General features: G+C 45.0%; 1 protein-coding gene across 1 annotated transcript in view; it reads left to right on the top strand.

Moving 5' to 3' along the window:
• UBR1 (ubiquitin protein ligase E3 component n-recognin 1) overlaps positions 1 to 22,856 on the top strand; it is a 718,041-nt gene that overhangs the window by 346,545 nt on the left and 348,640 nt on the right. The window contains exon 20 of the mRNA XM_030215524.1: positions 16,341 to 16,404. Coding sequence (XP_030071384.1) covers positions 16,341 to 16,404 — 64 coding nt within the window. The remainder of the gene's footprint in view (positions 1 to 16,340; positions 16,405 to 22,856) is intronic.

The following is a 22,856-nucleotide window of genomic DNA, read 5'->3' as shown; positions in this document are numbered from 1 at the left end:
TTTTTAATTCCTGTCAGCCTTACACTGCTGTTGGTCAGTTCTTTTTCAGACCGTCCGGTCTCTGTTGCTTCTGACATCTTGCTTGAGACACCCCTGCTATTTGATTCTTGTTTTGGCAGCAGTTTTTCCTCCCTTTGGGAAGTTCTGGTTCTCTCGTCCCCATGGATCCCTCCTGTCTGCGCTGGTTTGTCTGCAGGGTACTTTCCTTCTGGTGGGTGTCTGAGTTGCCCTTCGTGTGCAACTGCTAGCTCAAATCCCTTTTCTGAGTACCCTCGGGAGCGCCATTCTTGCCAGTCTTTTGCTTGGTCTCAGTTCAGTGTCTCTTTATGGGAATGCGCCTTTTTAGGACTAGTTTGCCACTGCTCTTCCTTGCTTCCCTTGCTTTCGGGCGGAAATTTTAGCCTGGCACAGGCAGATTTTGCCTTTTCTAGTTTCAGGCGCCTCCTGGCACATTTGGCATGCCTTTCTTTTTCTGTAAGGGGCACACTTCTTTCCTGTTGAGCGGATCTATTGCTGTGCATCTGGATTATCGCCTCTTAGCTCTGCGCTTTTCTCAACTTTTTCTGCAGGGAAGTGGCTCTGTTCTACATCTGGAATTTAACTCTCCTTTAGCTGGTATTTCCTCGGTTTGGTGTTAGTGGCCAGCTTCCTCTTTGTTCCTGGCCTTGTGAGAGTTGTCTCTTCCTCACTGCCTTACAGCTGCATTTTGCTCCCTATGGTCTGAGGATTCCAGATCTGTGGTGCTTACCTCCCTCTTGGCGGGAGTTCTTTCTCTACGTTGACTGCTGCTCCGTCTCGGTTGCCTAGGAGGGCAGACTTGGTGGCTCAGAGACCACTTGGAGGCCGAGAATGTCTCTTCGGGTACGGGGCTTTCTCTTCTTGTAGTTTTAGTCCCTCTGGTCCAGTGGAGTGCAGCGCCAGGTCTGCATTTCCACAAGTTGTGCTCCTTTCCTGTTGGCCTCCTGGCAGCACCTTCTTCGTTGGCTGTTCCCTAGGACTCCATCTATGCATTTTGCTTGTTGAGCACAGCTCCATCGCTGCATGTTGAGCAAGGCTCCATTACTACATTTGAGCACAGCTCCATCACTGTATGTTGAGCACAGCTCCATCGCTGCATGTTGAGCGCGGCTCCATCACTGCATTTGAGCACAGTTCCGTCACTGCATTTGAGCACAGTTCCGTCACTGCATTTGAGCACAGCTCCATCGCTGTATGTTGAGCACGGCTCCATCGCTGCATGCTGGACACAGTTCCACAGTTCCAGGTTGGATTTAGCTCCATCGCTGTATGTTGAAGACAGCTCTATCAGGCATGTATGTTGAGTGAAGTTCCTTCGCTGCTTATTCTGCAACCTTTCATCGCTGTATGTTGAACGCAGCTGCATTATCACATGTTGAGTGTAGTTCTTTCTCTGCAGGTCTCAGCGTGGGACACAGTCCTGTGTCTGCCTGTGGAACGCAGCTCCTTGTCTGTGTGTGCCATGCAGGTCTCTTTGCGTATGGAACGCAGCTCCCTGTCTGCGTGCAGAGCACAGCTCCACCGCCTGTTGAGTGTAGCTCCATATCTGTATGTTTAGCACAACTCTTCTCTGCAAATTGGAAGTGGAACACAGCTCTGTGACTGCAGGTGCTACACAGCTTCATGTCTGCATAGGAAGCATAGCTCCTTGGCGTGTGGAGCGCAGTTCCTTACCGGTGTCAGGAGCGCAGCTCCTTGTTTGTGTGTGGGAAGCAGCTCCTTGTCTGCGTTTTATACACATTTCCATCGCTACCGCAGCTTCAGTTCTGCAGGTACCTCTAACATCCAGTTCTTTCAGTGGGGCATTGCTCATCCTCTGTCTGTTACTCTCACCTTCTTCTCTGCTTGTTCAGTGCATTTCTATCTTTGCCAGAGGTGTGCAGCTCTTTCTCTGCCCATGGTGCGTGACTCAGTTTGTGTGCTTTGAGTGCAAATCCATTTGTTCTCGTTGAACACAGATCCTACTCTGCCTGATGAGCGCAGCTTCTTTTCTGTCCCTTGAGCACAGTTCAGTCTCTGACTGTGGAGCATATTTTCACCTTTGCCTGTTGGGCAGTTTCACCTTATTGGTCAACCCCAGCTTTTTTCTGTGGGTTGGGTACAGTAACTTCTCAGCAGCTGTGGCATACCGCAGTTTAGACTGCTAGACAAGGCTGTCTTATTTCAGCTACCATTCCTGTGGCACCTTTTCTTGCCATAGCCTCTTGGTGGCTGGCGTGAAGCTTCTCCATTGCTGGAGTTTGAATTAGTCTCTTCTCCTTTTGTGACTACTTGACACCTTGGGGCACTTTTCTCCACAGTGTGGCTCTCGACTCTCTTTCTTTTTGTCTCCTTTTGTTCTCTTGGCTCTGTTCTTTCATCCCTAAGTCCAGAGCAAGCTGGTTGAGCAGTACTCTTTCTATGGTTGTACCCTGGTATGCTGCTGCCCGTTTCTTCATGGTTCTCCTGGAGAGACTAGCGCTCCAGTTAGTTGGTTCTCTCAACCCTGGAGTCTCTTCTTGTTCTGTGGAGTTTGATTCTCTCACTAGGTGCGGGTCTGGGTGGTTCGTGGGCCGTGCTTCCTTTCTTCTATGAAGTGTGGCGCATTGTTTGGGGTTGCGTGCTCCTAGTACTTTTTAGGGTCGCTTCCTCCAACCATCTTGAACTCAAGGCAGACCGGCAGGTTTGGGAGTTAGTCTTTGTCCTGCCAGGTTTCTGAGAAGTGGATCCTGGTCTAGGAGAGACAGTTCTTCTCCTTGTTGCTCGGATACAACTGTTGCCTTCCTTCCAAGGGGGGTCTTTTGGCATGAGTATCTTTTGCTGCTTCTTTTACTACTCTCGGGACAGGGGTACGTAATTTTTCTTTTTCTCTGGACGTTTGTTTTACGTCCTACGGCTTCAGTTCCTTTTCTAGTGTCTAACTCTGTTCCATTTTGGTAGCCTGGTGGTTTGGACATTCGAATCCTTTTCTGCTGATCAGGTTTTTGCTGTGTGTATAGCTTTGTTGATTTTTCAACCTTCTGCATTCATCTTTTCTCTCCCTTTCTTTGGGAAACTGTTTTGCTACATCCCATTAGTCTGGACTGGTCTGGTATAAATGACAAGGAAGGAAAAATTATGCTCTTACCTGTTAATTTTTTTTCCTTTAATCATACCAGACCAGTCCAGATGCCCTCCCTGGCTAAAGTCTGTCAGAGTGTTATTTCCTTTAGGTATCCCTGGCTGTTCCACAACGCTTCAATATGCTGGGATGTCCTACAGCACTGCCTGCTTCATCTTCTCTGAATTATTCAATCTCCTGCCACGTTGTTGTGCCAGCTCTGTATGACTTCTATTACTTGGGATCACGAAGTTCTTTCCCCAGATTCAGGGGGTAGATCTCTATGTGCTTGAGCAAGCTCAGTATGGATCATTCCCTCCCGCTTACTTTACTGTGAGGGGAGGTTGCAGTTGCCTTTGGCCAAGCAGGAACAGTGAGGTTCTGTATATTGGCTACAAGGGTTTGCCTGTTTGGTTATAACTATGTTTTCTTATAGACTTGGAGCACCATTGCTTGGCTATTCGAAATACTTAACATTCCAGGCTGCACGTTACCCTTAAGGGGCGGTTTACTTGGAACTATTTTCTCTGTCTCCTTCTGCTGGTAGATGGACACAACCCATTAGTTTGGATTGGTCTGGCATGATTAAAGGAAATTATCAGGTAAGAACATAATTTTTCCTTCAGATTATTCTTCCCAATATGCATCACTTTCCATCTGTCTGCATTAAAATTCATCTGCCATTTGGATGCCCAGTCTTCCAGTTTACTAAGGTCTTCCTGCAATTCTTTACAATCTGCATGTGTTTTTGGGACTTTGAATAGTTTTGTGTCATCTGCAAATGTAATCACCTCACTCGTTCCGTTTTCCAGATCGTTTATAGATATGTTAAATAGCACCGGTCCCAGTACAGATCCCTGTGGCACTCCACTATTTACCATTCTCCATTGAGAAAAATGGCCATTTAACCCTACTCACTGTTTTCTGTCCAATTACTAATCCATAGAAGGACATTTCCTCCTAGTCCATTACTTTTTAATTTTCTCAAGAGTCTCTCATGAGGAACTTTGTCAAAAGCTTTCTGAAAATCTAGATACACTACATCAACCGGCTCACCTTTGTCCACATGTTTATTTTTTTCAATATATTTTTTATTTTTGAATTTTTCAGTGCCATACAATGCAACAGTAATACATTTCTTCCATTGAACTCATATAACACTATCCAAACTGCAATGGAATCAAGTACATTTACCGAGGACCATCAAAATCATCACAGATCATCTAACTTTCCGGAAATCTCTGAAGACCATGTTATTCAGAAGTGCCTACCCTGCGGACTCTTCCAGTGTCTCCACTGCTGGAAGCACACCGATCTAGAGACATTTGGACATATCCCCCTTCCCTCTTCCCTCAAAGCTTCCCTTCTCCTTCCATCCATTCCTATTCTTCCCCATGATCTCTTGTAGGTTTGCTGTATTAGCTTCATTTTACTGCATTGGCGTCTGCCTCTGTGGTGTATTGTAAGCCACATTGAGCCTGACACTGTTGGGAAACTGTGGGGTACAAATGAGATAATAAATAAATAAAATAACACTTAGTAAGTATTCAATCTATCACTTGTGCAAACAAATTGAAAACTGTTGAGAGTACAAACCCCGTTCTCCCGCCCTCCCTCCCCTTCCCACTCCCCCCTACCCTTCTTCGTGTGCGGGCTCTATGTCTTGAGGCTCTATGTCCACATTAGTAGCCGACCAAGTGCTATATACGTTCCAGATTCTCTGGTGTTGGACCAATTGTCCCCTGCGCATAGCTGTGAGCTTAGACATCAACTGAATGATTTTTAGCTTTTCTACAACAGCTGCTAGTCCCGGCAGTAGCGGTTTCTTGCATGCGGCCGCCAGAACCATCTTACCCGCCACAAACACCTGGGTGACAAACTGGTGAATAGATGTTTTAACTCCAGCTGTCCATTTTCAGAGGATATTCTATAGCAGTCACAGTGTGCACAAATTTCAAAATGTCCATCCAGTACTTTTGTGCAAGCTTACAATTCCACCATATATGGAATATATCTCCCACCACCCCACATTTCCGCCAACACAAATCTGAACCAACATTTTACCAAACGGCTGGGTGTATAGTACCAACAGTAAAGGATCTTGTGTTCATTTTCCACCATCGCACTGGATACTGATACTTTAAACAGAAATTTAAAGGCCCTCCCCCATTGTGGGGGTTGATATGTTACCCCTAGCACTACTTCCCATTTTTTTTTGTAATATTCTACAGAAGTGTTTTGTAACAGAAAAGCTTTGTATATTCTGGAGATGCCTCCTCGACCTCCTCCTCTCATTAAGCCCTTCTCCAATTCTGTTTATGACAAGCTAAGTTCCCCCTCTGCTCTACGCCTAATAAAGTCTCGTACTTGATAATATTGAAAGGCCTGTAGAGGGGAGAGCCCATGTTCCTGACAGAGTTCTTGGAAGGATGGGACCCCACCTTCACACATCTGGCCTAGCTCATATAAACCCATGGCTTCCCATTCCTGGTAGGCTTTATCCAGCATGCCTGGTCCAAAGTGGGGGGCAAATGTAAGAAACGTGTGTTTAAAATATGCTCGTCCCAGGAATAACTTTTCCCAAATCTTGCACCAAACGTTTAGGGGCGACTAGATTAGAAGGGGCTCCCCCTAGCTATCTCTCCCAGCCGTTGTTTCGGAAGCCAGGGTATTGCTCTAAGAGGGAACGAGGCCAGCCAGCTCTGCTCCAAGCTAACCCATAGTTTCCTCACGTCCTGTGACCAGCTTGCTAAAATTTGCAAATGTGCTGCATGATAGCATGCCTGAAATGAAGGAACCCCCATCCCCCCTTTATCTCTAGATTGGCACATCACCTCCCTCCTCACTTGTGAGGCCTTTTCCTCCAAATGAACGAGAATACTCTCCTCTGCAAGCCATGCAAGAACTCATCTGGTATGGAGATTTGTAATGTCATAAAAAGATACAGGAGCTTCGGAAGAACTATCATTTTATAGCGTTAATCCTTCCCATCCATGATAATGTCAGGCCTTCCCACCTATCCAGTTCTTGAAAAAGGCTTTGTACTTTGCTTGGGAAATTACTTCTAAAAATTTCCTCCAGCTGTCGGGGAATATTGACCCCTAGATACCGAATGTATTTACTTGTCCATCTATAGGGGAATTGAAGTTTCAACTGTTCTATTTGATCACGGGGTATATTCACATCCAGTGCCTCTGATTTATCAAAGTTGATTTTGAAGCCCAAGACTGCCCCATATGCTTGTATCTCTTCCCCTATTTTTGAAAAAGATGTTAAGGGATCTTTTAGCGTAAGCAAAATGTCATCCACAAAGAGGAGAATCTTAGTTTCCAGCCCCCCCCCCCCCCCCCCCCCCCCCCCCCCATTTTAGGCCCCTAAGTCCAGGATTTGCTCTAATTTTGATAGCCAAGGGCTCCACTACCAAGGCAAAGAGCAAAGGAGACAATGCGCAGCCCTGCCTGGTGCCTCTATGTAGTAAAAATGGTTGAGACAAGGAGCCATTAATCTGCACCGAGGCTGCTGGGGCCCTATATATTAAGTGCAACCAATCTACAAATCTCCCCCAATACCCGCCCTTTCCAACACTGCATAGAGAAATGGCCAGCTGACCCTATCGAAAGCACAGAGGAGTTTTAGTTGTCTGTGCCCTTTGGATTACCTGCAGAGTTCTCCTTATATTATGAAAAGTCTGGCGGTCCTGCACAAAACCTGCCTGATCCTCATGCGTAAGCAGTGGAAGATGACTTTGCAATCTGGTGGCCAAAATCTTAGTAAATATTTTATAGTCCACTCCCAGTGGTGAAATGGGTCTATAGGAGCTACACTTTTGTGGGTCTTTCTCTGGCTTAGGAAAACTGTAATAGTTACCAAATTCCATGTTGGTGGAAGCCCAATATTATCATCTAGCGAATTAAAGACTTTTAACAACAAAGGGGCCAGTAGTTTTCCAAAGGTTTTATAAAACTTATTAGTAAACCCATCTGGTCCCGGGGCCTTATCGGGGGATAATCCCTCCCTTAATTGTTTTTTCCACCTCCTCTAACATAATGAGGCCCCCTAGAGCCTGGCCTGCGCTAAGAGGCAGTTTAGGAAGATCAATATCCTCCAAATAACTTAATACCTCCTCGCAGCTATAGTCAACCGCTGATTTATAAAGAGTTTGGTAATATTCTCGAAAAGCTGATTCTAGAAATTCAGGGTCAGAATGCACTATCCCCCCTCATCTCGAATTCCCCCAATCCAATTTCTATTTACATGTTGTTTTAATTTATGTGCTAAGAGCCTGCTAGGTTTATTACCAAATTCAAAGTATGACTGTCGTCCGCCAGCTCGAGTTCATGCAAATTAGTACGAAGCTCTTGGGCTTGTGTTGCGAGACTCGGCAACTGCCGGCCCTCCCCCCGCTGCAATTGCGTCTCTATCTTTGCCAATTGTTTACGTATTTCATTTTCTTTTGCACAGCGTGTTTTCCACACTTGCGATCTTAATGCGATCAGATGACCCCCCCATTACTGCCTTAAATCCTTCCCACAAAGTGATCGGAGAAACTTCCCCATTGTCATTGAAGTGGATGTAATCCTTAATATGTTGTTCCACCTTAGATATATTTGCGGGGTCAGCTAATAGTGCATCATCAAGGCGCCAAGTACGCTTTGTCCTACCAGGCCCCAGATCCCTTAGTTGCAGCATCACCGGGGAGTGGTTTGACCATGTGCGTGGCATTACTTGGTGATGCCCAAGAGAGAAACATCCCCCAACCACATATCTATCCTAGAAGAGGATTGATGTACCGTAGAAAAATATGTGTAGTTACGTAATGTGGGATTGTCTCTACGCCAGAAGTCTGTTAACTGCCAGCATGTTATGATCTCTTGGAATTTCCGCCTATCCTGTCTTGCATTTTTTATGTTGGCCGATGAATTATCTAATTGTGGATGTAATGTAAGGTTGAAATCTCCTCCCATTAGCAATATTTCTAGTGATCAAATGGTTTAACTCCTTAAAGAAGTCCCCATGATTTGTATTGGGCCCATATATATTTATGATTGTGCATACTCTTCCTGCTAACGCAAAGACTACTAATAAGTACCTCCCCTCTTTATCTTTTATTACTTTCCTTATCTCCCAAGGTTTAGATCCATTAAACGCTATTAACACTCCTTTGCTTTTGGTGTTATCCCAGCTAGAAGCAAAATAGATAAAGGGTTATTGCCAATGGTGGCATAGATGTTCATGCCTCGGCTTAAGATGAGTCTCCTGCACCAGGGCAACATCTATCCGAAGCCGCAGCAATTCACGAAACAAAAGCTGTCTTTTCCTAGGGATGTTTAACCCTCTAACATTTAGCAATAACCATTTGATATCACCCATCCTGAATGCATGTTTGTGTTCCCGGTCTACTATCCTCAGCCTTCTTCAGTTCATATTGTCTCCCCTTTTCCCGCTCTTTTATCCCACAATTTCTTTTCCCACCCACCCCGCCCTTCCCCTTGCACTACTCCCCTCCCCACTCCCTTATCCCCCCATAACTTCATATGGTATACCAGCGAGTGCCTATTCAAGGAGGGAGAAGAAAATACCCCGCTCTCTACTCACCCCACAGAAGTTTTTTATAGCCATTGCAACCATCCTCTCACACCTGGAGAGCAGCTAAACAACGTCATCTTACTGAACATCAACAACATTAAACTCAACTGTTTCCAGCATTTAGGTAGATATATTGTCATGTAATCTGCGCAGCCGATTGCTGGCGTTGCAGCCTCCGTGGACCCTTGCTCACTCTCTGCCACTTCGACGGGAGAGATCGCAAAGTGCTCTTTTTCCCTGGCCCTGCTTCCATCCGATCCGCAGTTTCTGCAGCTTCTGGACAGATTACTCGAGCCTCTGCTAAGGATTTTATCTGGTGCAATTTCCCATCTTTGTAAAAGACTAGAGCGAAGGGATGTCGCCATCTATATTGAATCTTAAGATCTCTTAGTTGTCTTGTAAAAGGCTTTAATTCACCCCTCCGCTTCAAAGTCGCTGCAGCCAGATCCTGGTATATTTCAATATCATAGGAATCCCATTTAAAATCCTGGGTCTGACGTACCATTTTCAGCACCTGTTCTTTGAGCTTGTAGCTAGTGAAACATGCAATGATGTCTTTGGGTTTATTATTTCGCCCTGGTCCAAGCGCTCTGTGTGCCTCTCCAATTGAATTGTCTCAATCTCCCTTGTTTCTCCATTCTGTGAGAACAGCTCAGTTACTATCCTTTGAACCACCTGTTCGCAGTCCTGGTAGGTTGGTGTTTCTGGAAGGCCCCGGAATCTGAGGTTATTGCGACGACCCCGATTCTCCAAATCTTCTATTTTGTCTAGCAACTGCTGCTGCTCTCCATGCACTTCAGTTAGTTGATGATCTAGCGCTCCCAGTGCTTCACTATGAACATCCACCTTCGACTCCATTTACTCAAAGCGAGAGCCCAGCTCCCGGATCTCTCCTCTCAGATCAGCCCCAAGAGTCGCCACCTCTGTCTGCAGGGCTTTTAGATCCGCGCTAATTTGTTGTAGCCAGGATTGTAGGTCCGAGGGGATCTCTCCTCCTCCCAACTCCCCCACATCCGGCTGTCTTAGCGGTTTGTGTGCCTGTTGGGGTTTCTCCCCGCTCACTGGCTCTTTTATTTTCGTCGCATCCGCCATCTTGTTTCCTGGGGTCGCCTCAGCTCCGGGGAAAGCGAATCGGGAGAAATTTACCACCGCCTTACTCATGCTCATACCCTTTCACTGCCCTGATGCCTGAGCCAGCTCTGATCTTCTCGGTAGCTCTCCAGGAGCACCGAGGCCAAATTTATTGCTCGTTACCTCCGTTGGGCAGCAGGAGCTCGGTTCTTAGTCGGCCATGCTGCTAGATGACGTCACTTCCTCCCTTGACCACATGTTTATGTATGCCTTCAAAGAAATGAAGCAAATTGGTGAGACAAGAGTTCCCTTGGCTGAAACCATGCTGACTCTTTCCCATTATACCATGTTTGTCTCCGTGATCTGCAATTTTATTCTTTATAATAGTTTCCACTATTTTCCCTGGCACTGAAGTCTGGCTTACCAGTCTGTAATTTCCAGGATCACCCCGGAATCCTTTAAAAAAATAGGCGTTTCATTGGTCACCCTCCAATTTTCAGGTACTACGGATGTTTTTAACGACAGGTTACAGATTACTAATAGATCAGCAATTTCATAGAAACATACAGTGGGGGAAATAAGTATTTGATCCCTTGCTGATTTTGTAAGTTTGCCCACTGACAAAGACATGAGCAGCCCATAATTGAAGGGTAGGTTATTGGTAACAGTGAGAGATAGCACATCACAAATTAAATCCGGAAAATCACATTGTGGAAAGTATATGAATTTATTTGCATTCTGCAGAGGGAAATAAGTATTTGATCCCCCACCAACCAGTAAGAGATCTGGCCCCTACAGACCAGGTAGATGCTCCAAATCAACTCGTTACCTGCATGACAGACAGCTGTCGGCAATGGTCACCTGTATGAAAGACACCTGTCCACAGATTCAGTGAATCAGTCAGACTCTAACCTCTACAAAATGGCCAAGAGCAAGGAGCTGTCTAAGGATGTCAGGGACAAGATCATACATCTGCACAAGGCTGGAATGGGCTACAAAACCATCAGTAAGACGCTGGGCGAGAAGGAGACAACTGTTGGTGCCATAGTAGAAAATGGAAGAAGTACAAAATGACTGTCAATCGACAAAGATCTGGGGCTCCACGCAAAATCTCACCTCGTGGGGTATCCTTGATCATGAGGAAGGTTAGAAATCAGCCTACAACTACAAGGGGGGAACTTGTCAATGATCTCAAGGCAGCTGGGACCACTGTCACCACGAAAACCATTGGTAACACATTACGACATAACAGATTGCAATCCTGCAGTGCCCGCAAGGTCCCCCTGCTCCGGAAGGCACATGTGACGGCCCGTCTGAAGTTTGCCAGTGAACACCTGGATGATGCCGAGAGTGATTGGGAGAAGGTGCTGTGGTCAGATGAGACAAAAATTGAGCTCTTTGGCATGAACTCAACTCGCCGTGTTTGGAGGAAGAGAAATGCTGCCTATGACCCAAAGAACACCGTCCCCACTGTCAAGCATGGAGGTGGAAATGTTATGTTTTGGGGGTGTTTCTCTGCTAAGGGCACAGGACTACTTCACCGCATCAATGGGAGAATGGATGGGGCCATGTACCGTACAATTCTGAGTGACAACCTCCTTCCCTCCGCCAGGGCCTTAAAAATGGGTCGTGGCTGGGTCTTCCAGCACGACAATGACCCAAAACATACAGCCAAGGCAACAAAGGAGTGGCTCAGGAAGAAGCACATTAGGGTCATGGAGTGGCCTAGCCAGTCACCAGACCTTAATCCCATTGAAAACTTATGGAGGGAGCTGAAGCTGCGAGTTGCCAAGCTACAGCCCAGAACTCTTAATGATTTAGAGATGATCTGCAAAGAGGAGTGGACCAAAATTCCTCCTGACATGTGTGCAAACCTCATCATCAACTACAGAAGACGTCTGACCGCTGTGCTTGCCAACAAGGGTTTTGCCACCAAGTATTAGGTCTTGTTTGCCAGAGGGATTAAATACTTATTTCCCTCTGCAGAATGCAAATAAATTCATATACTTTCCACAATGTGTTTTTCCGGATTTAATTTGTGATGTGCTATCTCTCACTGTTACCAATAACCTACCCTTCAATTATGGGCTGCTCATGTCTTTGTCAGTGGGCAAACTTACAAAATCAGCAAGGGATCAAATACTTATTTCCCCCACTGTAGAAACATGACGGCAGATAAAGGCCATATGACCCATCCAGTCTGCCCATCCTCTGTAACCCCTAATTCTTCCTGTTCTTAAGCGATCCCACATGCTTATCCCATGCTTTTTTTAATTCTGGAACAGTCCTCGACTACACCACCTCCACCAGGAGGCTATTCCACGCCTCCACCACCCTTTCTGTGAAATAATACTTCCTTAGGTTACTCCTAAGCCTATTCACTCTTAACTTTTTCGTATGCCCCCTCATTCCATATGTTCAGTACTTTTAGTACACTGGGGTATATACCAGTCCAGGAGATTTTTCACTCTTTAAGTTGTCTGCTTGGCTCAATACATCTTCCAGGTTCACAGAGATTTCTCTAGTTCCTCCACATTGTCACCCTTGAAAACCATTTCTGGAACAGGTTGATCTCCTACATCTTCTTCCCTATAGACCAAAGCAAAGAATTCATTCAGTCTCTCTGCTGTGGCCTTGTCCTCCCTTAGTGCCCCTTTTACTCTTCATGATCTAACAGTCCCACAGATTCCTTTAATGCTTTCTGCATGTGAACTCTACAGTCCAGCAAATGTTCTACTCTCTCTGGAGGCTTAAGCGTATTAAGCCTTACTTCCCTCGGGGTGTTTTCTGCAATCTAGTCCAGTCTCTGGTGATTAGCTGTCTTGACTACTGCAATAGTATCTACGGAGGATGTGCAGGTATGCTCCTAAAAAATTGCAAACGGCCCAGAATACAGCTGCCCGGCTCGTCTATGGGAAATCCAGATTTGAAAGCTCGAGACCATTGCGTGAACAGCTGCACTGGCTTCCTGTGAAGGACCGCATCGCGTTCAAGACCTGTGCATTGGTGCACAAAATTATCTATGGAGATGCCCCTTCCTACATGGACCCTCTTGTTAACCTACCGCCCAGGAACTCCCGCAGATCGGCCCACTCGTACCTCACTCTCCATTACCCTGCTTCCCGTGGCCTTAAATATAAGGCCATCTATGGCTCCTCTTTTCCTTATCTCAGCACTCAACTGTGGAACGGGCTGCCTCGTGAGATCAAAATCACTTCAGATCACCCGACCTTTAAGAAGCGTCTCAAGACCTTCCTTTTTGGCAGAGCATTTGCCACGAGTCCTGCAGGAGCCGCAGCCTTTTAGCCCACAGCTTAATCTGTGATACCCAATCACCCACCCTCTCTTCCTCTCCCATCATCTGTCATCTCTTTCTCTGTCCTGCGACCCTGTCCACTGTACTTTGTGCTATTGTGTTATGGTTTGCTTATTAACTACTGTACGCCACACTGAGCCTGCCCATGAGCGGGAATATTGTGGGATATAAATGTTATAAATAAATAAATAATGCTTTCTGTTTCTAATGTATCTGAATAAGATATTACTATGAATTTTTGTCTCAGTGGCATATTTTTCTTCATATTCTCTTTTAGACTTCATAGTCCATGCTTTGCATCTAGATTGACAGTGCTTATATTGCTTCTTATTTTCTTCATTTGGATCCTTTTTCCATTCTTCGAAGGATGCTCTTTTGGCTCTAATAGCCTCTTTCACTTCACCTTTTTTATCACATTGGCTGCTGTTTGCTCTTCTTTCCACCTTTGTTAATACATGAAATACATCTGGTCTTTGCTTCCAAGATGGTATTTTTAAACAACGTCCATGACTGATTTAAAGTTCTAACCTTTGCGGCCAACCCTTTTAGCTTCTTTTTAACCATTTTCCTCATTTTGTCATAGCCACCCTTTCAAAAATTAAATGCTGCTATAGTAGATTTCTTTAGTGACTTCACTCCAGGTATCAGCTCAAATTTGATCAAGTTATGATGACTGTTTCCCAGCGAATCCAACAGCGTTACCTTATACCATGCCTTGCATTCCACTAAGGACTAGATCTAAAATAGTTACCCCTCTTCTTGGTTCTTGTACCAGTTGTTCCAAGAAGCAGTCATTCATTATATCTAAGAATTTTACCTCCCTTGTATGCCCTGGTGTAGCATTTATGCAGTCAATATTGGGATAATTGAAATCACAAATTAGAAAATATAATTCTATATCTCCAAGAATGTCATACAATTTAATAACAAAAAGAAGTGGAGAAAAAAAGACTTCAGTATGTAAAATAGACACCCTACTAGTAAGGCAAAACCTTCATAAATGTAGGAGACTCTTCATAATCATTAGTTATAAAATAAATCCCACTCTTATTTCAAAACTCTCCAAAATGACAAAAAAAATCTTTTTAAAGATACAGAATTGAGCTTAGAATGCATGCAAAAAATGTTGGCCACAAACATATGCCAAGTACTTATCTTGGAAGATACATTCTATCATCGTTCTTGGAGTAATTCATTCCAATGTAGTTTTTATTAATCCCGACAGGGGTTCCCTGTTTCACCACTTCAGGCTGCTTTAGGGAGAAACATTATTCACAATTCCTTCATCCAAGATGATAAACAAATTTGCAGCTTCCACAAAGAAACTTTCTGTTTGTGGCACTATCAAAATGGTGAATGACACCAGTAAGACACCTTCAATTTCAATGTCGTCATGCTACGTTGTAACGCGAAACGTTCTGACTTCAGATACTTCCGTTTTTGCAAAACTCTTTCCACTCATTGCAATATTCAAATCCTGAGATATCACAGTTCATAACATAAAAATTCATCTTTGTTTATGTTGTCGAAGCCTTCGTCTCACATCCCCTCTTCACTCTGTAATTCTCAACTGCTCCAACACAATACAACGAATATCAGAAAAAAACATGTTGTTTATCCAAAAAATGCATGGCCAAAGGTTCATTCAACTTCTTAGCTTGAATACAATGTCTATGTTCTATCACTCACGTTTTTAATGGTATAGAAGTTTCACCTATGTAATAGAGATTAAACGGGCATTTAATTAAATATATCGCATTCATGGAGGAACAGGTGGTTTTAGTATGCAGAGGATACACCCTGCTCATGTGTATATCCAAAAACTGAGTAGCATCAATCATCACCGTACACACAGAACAAGTACCACATGCCGAATGATGACCCCTATTTTTGTTGTCGCTTGTCTCTCAATTCCACACTTCAGCAGTGCATACATAAATGTCATTCAAGTTACTGTTCCTCATACCACCAAAGAAGGGGTGTTAACATTTGTCACAAAATATAATGTCCACACTAAAAAATTGGTTAAGCAGTTAAAAAACATTTACTTGTTCTTCAAGCTCATTCCTGTTTTCAACAATTGAGAATTATGTTTGCATATCAAAGGAATAGTTCCTGACCTAGATGCACTTGTGTCAGTAATGCAAGTCTAGTGGCCCATTCAAGTGTGTGCAATCTGCTTGTTTTCAGAATTATCCATTAACTGAAGTCCAGGGAGCACTCACTGGTTAAATTCCTGAAGTTGTAAAATACAGTTACTTAAAATATTTATTTCTTTTTATCCAAGTGCTCACAAGAGTTAGTAGCTTAATTTCGGTAAGCACATATACAACTCTTAACATCAATTGTTACAGATCTTAATATCTGGTTTCTGCAGTATCACTCAGTAGCCCTCAAGTTGCTGGAAAATAACTTCTTATTCCCAGCAATTCCTTGCCCACTTGAGGTTGGCCGCCATAGAAGAGATTTACAGAGCTGCAACTTTGACTTCATTTCATACATTCACTCCTCTCTACTGCCTGGAGCAGGACTCTTAATATGAGAGTAGATTTGGCCAGGCAGTCCTCTAGAATTTGTATGGTGTTTATAATCCAATTCTAACCACCCTGGGCCTCTTTGTTTCAGTTTTAGGCCACCTCCCCCACTCCCAAAATTTTGTTTAAAAATTTAAATACATAATGCTTGTTGCCATCTAAAACTATTTGGAGTGTTTGCTGGTTGTAGTACCACTGGATTTTATTTCCACATTTTTCTGTTGAATGCAGTCTATAGATAGGGAAGTCCCCTATGTGAGGATTCACTTTTTCTGCTTGTCCTCGGAGAAGACAGTTACTTACCTATAGTAGGTGTTATCCGAGGATATCAGGATAAGAATCCTCACAACCTGCCCTCCTCCCCAAGGAGTTATATTCTAAAAGTTAGCAGTTGACTGATGTAGTCCTATGCAACAGCAACTGGTAGGAGTAGCTACACATGCGTGATGAGGCTTTCTCAGAAGTTCTGGAAGGTGTTGGAGGATACTTCCCTTGTAGGCTCCATTGGATGAGTTCACTGCATATATAAGGATTATTATCCTGTTTTTCTTGGAGAATACCTGCTTCAGGGTAAGTAACTGTGTTTTATCTGGAAATGTGGTTGAATAATATATTACCTGAGGCACAGTGCTGAAATACTATGTTCCCTGCTTTTCCCCCTTGGAAGGAAACCTTTGGGTGCAGATTTATGTCTTTGCATTTTGTTCTAATTTTTTGTTTTCCTTTAATTGTTCAGGATTTGACAAAACAATGCAATACATTAATAGAAGAGATGCTGCAGATTTTAATTTATGTTGTGGGTATGTATTTATTGATTTAATTGACATCAGATTCATAATTGCACCCCTGTTGCTTATTGAGTGGCTAGCTGCTTTTCCTTGTAGTATGCCTGCATCAGGTTTCAAGAACACATCAAGGTAACCTGCATCAAGTGACCATGGTTAAAACCCATACTCCATGGAGAGACTTAGGTGTTCTGGAGAGTGGCATCATTAGTTTTGGTAGCTAGGTAGATGATTATAAAACTTGGTAATGCCATTGAAGGGAGCATGGGCGTTGGCTTTAGTGTTGGTCTTAAAGGAATCATAGAAGGTGACCAAAAGAGGTGGTTAGAGTTCAGTACTTCAGCAGATTGTGGGCACCTTGTGGGAGGTAAAAAGATATGGGGGATGGAGAACTAGTGGATGGACTGACTAGACAAATTTGTTTATTTTTGCCATCATGTACTATGCTAACATGGCTTCATTTCCCACCAATATATAACGCTTCCTTTCTGTTAGCAGCAAATGAATCCAGATACTTGTGGGATAGAGGGCAGTATCTTATAGGACGGTATTGCTCCTGGACCTTCAGTATATGTCTATCTCCAGCAGTCGGTAGACGGTTCTTCACAAGCTTCTGGTTTCATCTTTGTGTTCGCTCCAGTTCTGGGTTGCCTGGTTCTGTAGAGCTTTGAGGTGCCCAGCTTTGTCATTCTGACTTTAGGGGGTAAACCTGGTGGTGCCAGGTCCCTCTCCCACCCTGTGTCCCAGTTCAGCCTTTTGCTGGATGCATCCTTCTCTCAGAGAGGGAAGAAAAAAAGGGGGCTCTGAGAGCTTTCTTTATTTAGAAAAACAAAACACAGAGGAGCAGTTTGATTGAAGGCTCTGGGGGACAGAAAGTATTGCATTTGTGCTGCCTGACTCTATCCTGCCGGTAACTGAGACAGGGATTTCCTTTAATGCCTCTTAGCTGGGTGAGTGTTTCCTGCCTTTTTGATTGCTGCTGGTTTCCTTTGTTTCTTATGGCGTCTGATGCAGGGAACTGCTACTCCTGCTGTGAAAAGCGGCAAGCAGCGTTGGGCCGCTGTTTGGGTGTTTGGGGAGGGGGGGATACGTTTATGCAGTGTCTCCGGAGAGGTCCGATATCACTGAGGGCCTGAGTTTTTCCTGTATGCCATCTTCACCAGCACTCTCCCTTCACCTCTGGTGCGTCTCTAATGGTTGCTGAATCCATGCTCATTTTACACCAGCTGGCATCAGCTGCCCTGGGGTTAGTGGTACAGGTCCAACATCCTGTTGGATTCCCCCATTCAGTGGATGTCTGGACTGGGGCAGAAAGTGAGCATGGGTGCAGTGAAGGGGACAGTTTTGGAACCTTTTACTACACTAGGCATATCTATTAAAGCGAGCTCATCTGGTATCAGTACCCTTCTTGTGCCAACTCCAGGGACCCCGTAGGGTCCGGCCAGTTGGTTCAGGCTATCCCTGAATATGCAGGGTCCAAGACGGAGGTGTGTGGCAGACCTCACAGAAGTCAGTCTTTGATCCCTTCATCCCCTCCTTTGTCAGAGGCAGGGGCGTCCGTGGCTGCACTGTCAGACCGCTTGTATGAGGACATCGAGGAAGTCAAGTTGTTAGCAGACGAGGTTGTTGATCCCACGGCGGTCCAAATTTTTCACAAGGAGGAGCTCCCCTCATTTATTTCCAAGGCTTAGGGTCTGAATATCAGCTACCAGAGTGGATAATCTTAAGATGGTGAGCACTAGGTGGCCACCTAGGGCATTCCCAGTCAGTGCAGCAATCCAAGAACTTTTTTGGTGCAGTGGGCTACCCCAGAAAGGAGCCTCTGGGTCTCCAGGGCTATGTCCAGATTGTACCTCCTGGTTCAAGGTGAGCTGGATAAATTCAATTTGCTCAAGGTGGATGCCTTGGTGGCGGCCATGACAAAGAAAACCACTCTTTCTATGGAAAGGGGAATCATGTTGAAGGATGTGCAAAACCAGAAGATACTCTTCGCTGAAGACATCCTTTGAGATCTCGGATCTGTTGCTGCAAGTGGCCATTTGCAGCTCGTATGCCATTAGGACTTTCTTCAGCTGAGTCTAGCAGTCGACTGATGTTCTGGTAGCTTCCGAGCCTTGCTCATCCCTCGAGTTCTCCAACATTGAGACGGGACTTGCGTATTTAGTGAACTCCTTATATGATTTGGTACAAACTTCAGCCAAACAAGTGGCTTAGGCGGTGACTTCCTACCGGCTGCTTTGGCTGCATCATTGGGCGGCGGATGCTGCCTCCAAGTTGCGACTTACTCGGTTGCCCTTTAGGGGTGCTCTCCCTTGGGGAGGATTTAGAAAAGTTGGTGAAGGAATCAGACACAAAGGTTGCCAGAGGATAGGATGAAGTCAGCCTTCCAGACGACCTAGTCGCATTCCTGCTTGAAGGATGTCCTCATGTATTGTTCAGGGAAGTGCTCTATTTTGTTGTTTTCCTTTCCGAAGTCGAGGTTCAGGTAACGCCAGTTTTTGGGCGGACAAAAGGCCCTCTGCTTCAGCTCCAAAGGAAATGCTGCTACCTGGTCGGCAAAATAATGGGGTGCCAGCCCACTCTTCTGCAGAGCCAGTAGAAGGTCATTTGTTGCTCTTTTATGAGGAATGGGCCTGCATTACTTCAGACCAGTGGGTCTTAAAGATTATCAGAGAAGGTTACAAATTAGAGTGTTGCTTTCCCACCAAAGATTTTTTTCTTGGAGTCCCCGTGCAACACTGTGGCAAAATGGGAGATGGTCAGTCCACGCTCATCTCCTTGTAGGAGTTGGAGCATTAGTGCCAGTACCGAGGCAGGAGATCGGTCAGGGTCGATACTCCATTTCATAGTTCCCAAAAAAGGAGGGGTGTGTCACCTGGTATTGGACCTCAAAAGAGTCCATCATTTTCCCTGGATCTGCCAATTCTACATGCAGTGTTGAAGTCCATGCTGGCGGCAGTTCAGCTAGGAGAGTTTCTCACGGCACTGGATCTGAAAGAAGCCTATCTGCGCATCCTGATTTGGCTTCCTCATCAGTGCTTCCTCCGCTTTGCATTCTGTGTCATCACTTTCAATTTCAGGAATGCCATTTAAGCCAGCGACTGCTCTGAGGACTCTTTCCAAGGTCATGGTGTTGGTAGCAGCATTCCTCAGAAAGCAGGGAGATCAGGTCCATCCGTACCTGGGCGATTGGTTCATTCGAGTTGCCTTGGAGTGGGAAAGCTGTCAGGCCACGGACAGGGTCTGTTGTGCTCCCTTAGTTGGATGATCAGCCTAACCATGAGCCATCTTCATCTGTCGCATTCTCTGGAATATCTCTGAATGTGGTTCGACACTGCTCAGGGGTGAGTATTCTTGCCAGAGCAGAGGATCGTGAAGCTTCAAGCCCAGATCCAGATGGTTACTGCTGCAACTGAGTCCCAGAATGTAGGATTATGTCCCAAGTCTTGGGTTCATATGGCAGCGACCTTAGAGATGGTTTCTTGGGCATGGGCACACATGCGCCCTCTCAGTCCCTTTTGAATCGATGGGCTCAAATTTCCCAGGATTATCAGATAAGCATAGTGTGGAAGCCAGCAGTGAAACGCAATATGACTTGGTGGCTGGATCTGCCGCATCTCCGTTGGGGTGTGCCCCTAGCTTCATCTTCATGGGTGGTGATGGTGACAGATGCCAGTCTCTCCAGCTGGGGGGGCTCACTGCCTCCACCACAATGCACAAGGGATCTGGTCAACAGACAAGACGCGGTGGCCCATCAACCGCCTAGAATTACGCACAATTCAGCCAACCCTAAGAGCTTTTCAAGTGATCCTCTGGGGCAAGATGGTGTGGGTTCTCTCGGACAACACAGCAGCTGTAGCTTGTGTCAACAGGGAGGGAGGGACTCGCAGTCAGGCCTTGGCAATGAAGGTTTGTCATCTTCTCTGGGTGTAGCAGCACTTGTAACTATTGTCGGTGGCGCACATTGCTGGAACACTCAATGCATAGGTGGACTATCTCAGTTGGACCTTGTTGGGTCCGGTGCAGTGGGAGTTGTCAGCAGCTGCATTCCTCAGGATAACTCAAAAGTGGGGCAAGCCGGAGATGGACCTTATGGCATCTTGGCGCAATGCCAAGGTTCCCCGTTTTCTTTAGCAGGAGGAGGGAGGTCAACTCTGAAGGGATCGATGCCCTTCTCCAGCAGTGACCAGTCTGATTTTTGGATGTCTTCCTTCAGCCATTGATGGGCAGGGTTCTTCATCAAGTATAGCGTCATCTGGGGCCAGTTGTTCTGATCTCACTGGATTGGCCCAGGCATCCAAGGTATGCAGACCTGGTGCAGATTCTCATAGACTAGCCATTCCAGCTTCCCTTGGGGGGTGGCCTGCTCCACCAGGGCCCTATTCAAGTGGAGGAAATGTTATTCGGAGGGCATCATCGCAACTTGTTACAGGCAAAGAAGTGATCCACCTCTGCGTCAAATACTTGAGTCTGGTGGGTATTCAAAGGGTGGTGCTTGGACAGAGCAATTCTTCCCTTTAAGGCAACCTTGCTGCACATTTTGGCATTTCCTTAGGACGGCCTAGAAAAGGGCCTAGCCTATAATACACTCAGGGTGCATGTGGCGGCTCTTTCTTATTGAGGCCAGCTCCTGAATTCCTCATTGGCTTCACACCTAGATGTGCTGCGCTTCTTGAAGGGGCGATACATCTGCACCTGCTGGTGAGGGCTACGTGCCTCTATGGAACCTTAATCTGGTACTCAAGGGATTGCAGCGGGCTCCCTTTGAGCCACTGAAGAAGGCTACCTTGAATGATCTCATGCTGAAGATGGTGTTTCTGGTAGCAGTGTCCTCAGCCTTCTGGATTTCTGAGTTACAGGCATTATTGTGTTGGGATCCATATCTTCAGTTCATGGAATCTAGGATGATGCTTTGAACAGTTCCATCCTTTTTGCCTAAAGTGATCTCGTCCTTTCATGTCAACCAGCCACTTTTTCTCCCGTCTTTTCCGAGGGCAGATTATTCAGCAGAATTTCTAACTCTCCACTCGCTGGATTTCGTTGGGCTCCTCTTCATATCTCCAGGCCACTAATGATTTCCGTCACTCAGATCATTTTTGTTCTTCCTGCGGACCTGAATCATGTGGTGGCTTCCAAGGTGACCATTGTGCAGTGAATCTGGATTTTCAGCTGCTGACACAAAAGAAGGTAAAGTTACATTCTTACCTGATAACTTTCTTTCCTTTAGTCACAGCAGATGAATCCAGAGCCCCACCTTTTTGTCAGTGTTTTCAGCGCTACAGATTTTCACTTGTCTGTTTCAGTTATGGTATTCCAGTTACAGGTTCGTTTGGATGTTCTTCGTGTTCTTCTGAAAGGAAGGATTTTTGGCCATGTCTTTGGCCTTTATGCTTTGCTAATCGATATACTGAAGGTCCAGGAGTAATACATTCCTATGAGACAGAGTTCAGTACTATCTTCTCCTGCTGGTTGTTGATGGTCACAATACCACAAGTATCTGGATTCGTCTGCTGCGACTAAAGGAAAGAAAGTTATCAGGTAAGAGCATAACGTTGCCTTTTAACTTTTCAGAGCAACCTGAAAAGATTTACAGTATCTTCCTGCTCTACTGAAGGAACAGGATCATATTTAGCATATATTGGATCTTCTTCCCTCATTTAACCATGCATCTAGCTCAGCCATGACAGTGGTAGTTCTTAGCCATGAGCCAAAGTTCACTGCTTTTCTAGAGCATGTTGGTTGTCAAAATAGAAGAAAAATGATAACAGTAGACTAATCTTAGTACTGGCAGATTACATAATTGCTGCTTGTTCTGGTGATATTCACATTTAAGCCTGAAGTCTGGTTACATATTCACAATGTCATTAAGCTTGCTTTTGTTCCAAATTGAAATTGCACCCCTGATGCTGGCATCTGCCGAAACATGGCTGCGTCTGGTTACTGTTTCTCAATAAACTTTCTGCTGCCATCTTGGTGGTTCACTGTCATCAACTTAACTCTTAATTGAGCTCTCTCTCTCTCTCTATTCTCTCTTTCTCCTTTCTTTTCATTTCCCTTTCTGTATCTTTCCTATCAAAATTGTAATTCTTTTCTGCATTTTACTATTATTAACTATTGTAAACCATCTAGATAGTACTCTCGTAATCTTGAAACTTAATAATTTTTTTCCATCAGTTCTTTTTTTGTCTCTGCTTTGGCCTGCTTTCTAGAACAAGTTCTTGAGTTTAATGAGCAAGATTTGCTGTTGAGTAATGACATATCTCCTCCTTCCTTGAAAGCTCTGTTTTTATCTTTGTAGCATTTTAACTGCATTGATGCCTTTTCAAAAATTTAAAACAGAATATCAAATATAAGAAATTGAAATGCAACTGGCAGCCTTAGGAGCGGAAATGAATGGAACATCAAAAACAGACCTGACTCATAGCAACATGCAGATCTGCCACCAATCCATCGACTTGGCAATAGCA

This window comes from Microcaecilia unicolor, chromosome 9, assembly GCF_901765095.1.
Source record: "Microcaecilia unicolor chromosome 9, aMicUni1.1, whole genome shotgun sequence".
Taxonomy (NCBI): Eukaryota; Metazoa; Chordata; class Amphibia; order Gymnophiona; family Siphonopidae; genus Microcaecilia; species Microcaecilia unicolor.
The sequence above is the reverse complement of the archived record's forward strand: the minus strand, read 5'-3'. Positions and strand labels throughout refer to the sequence as shown.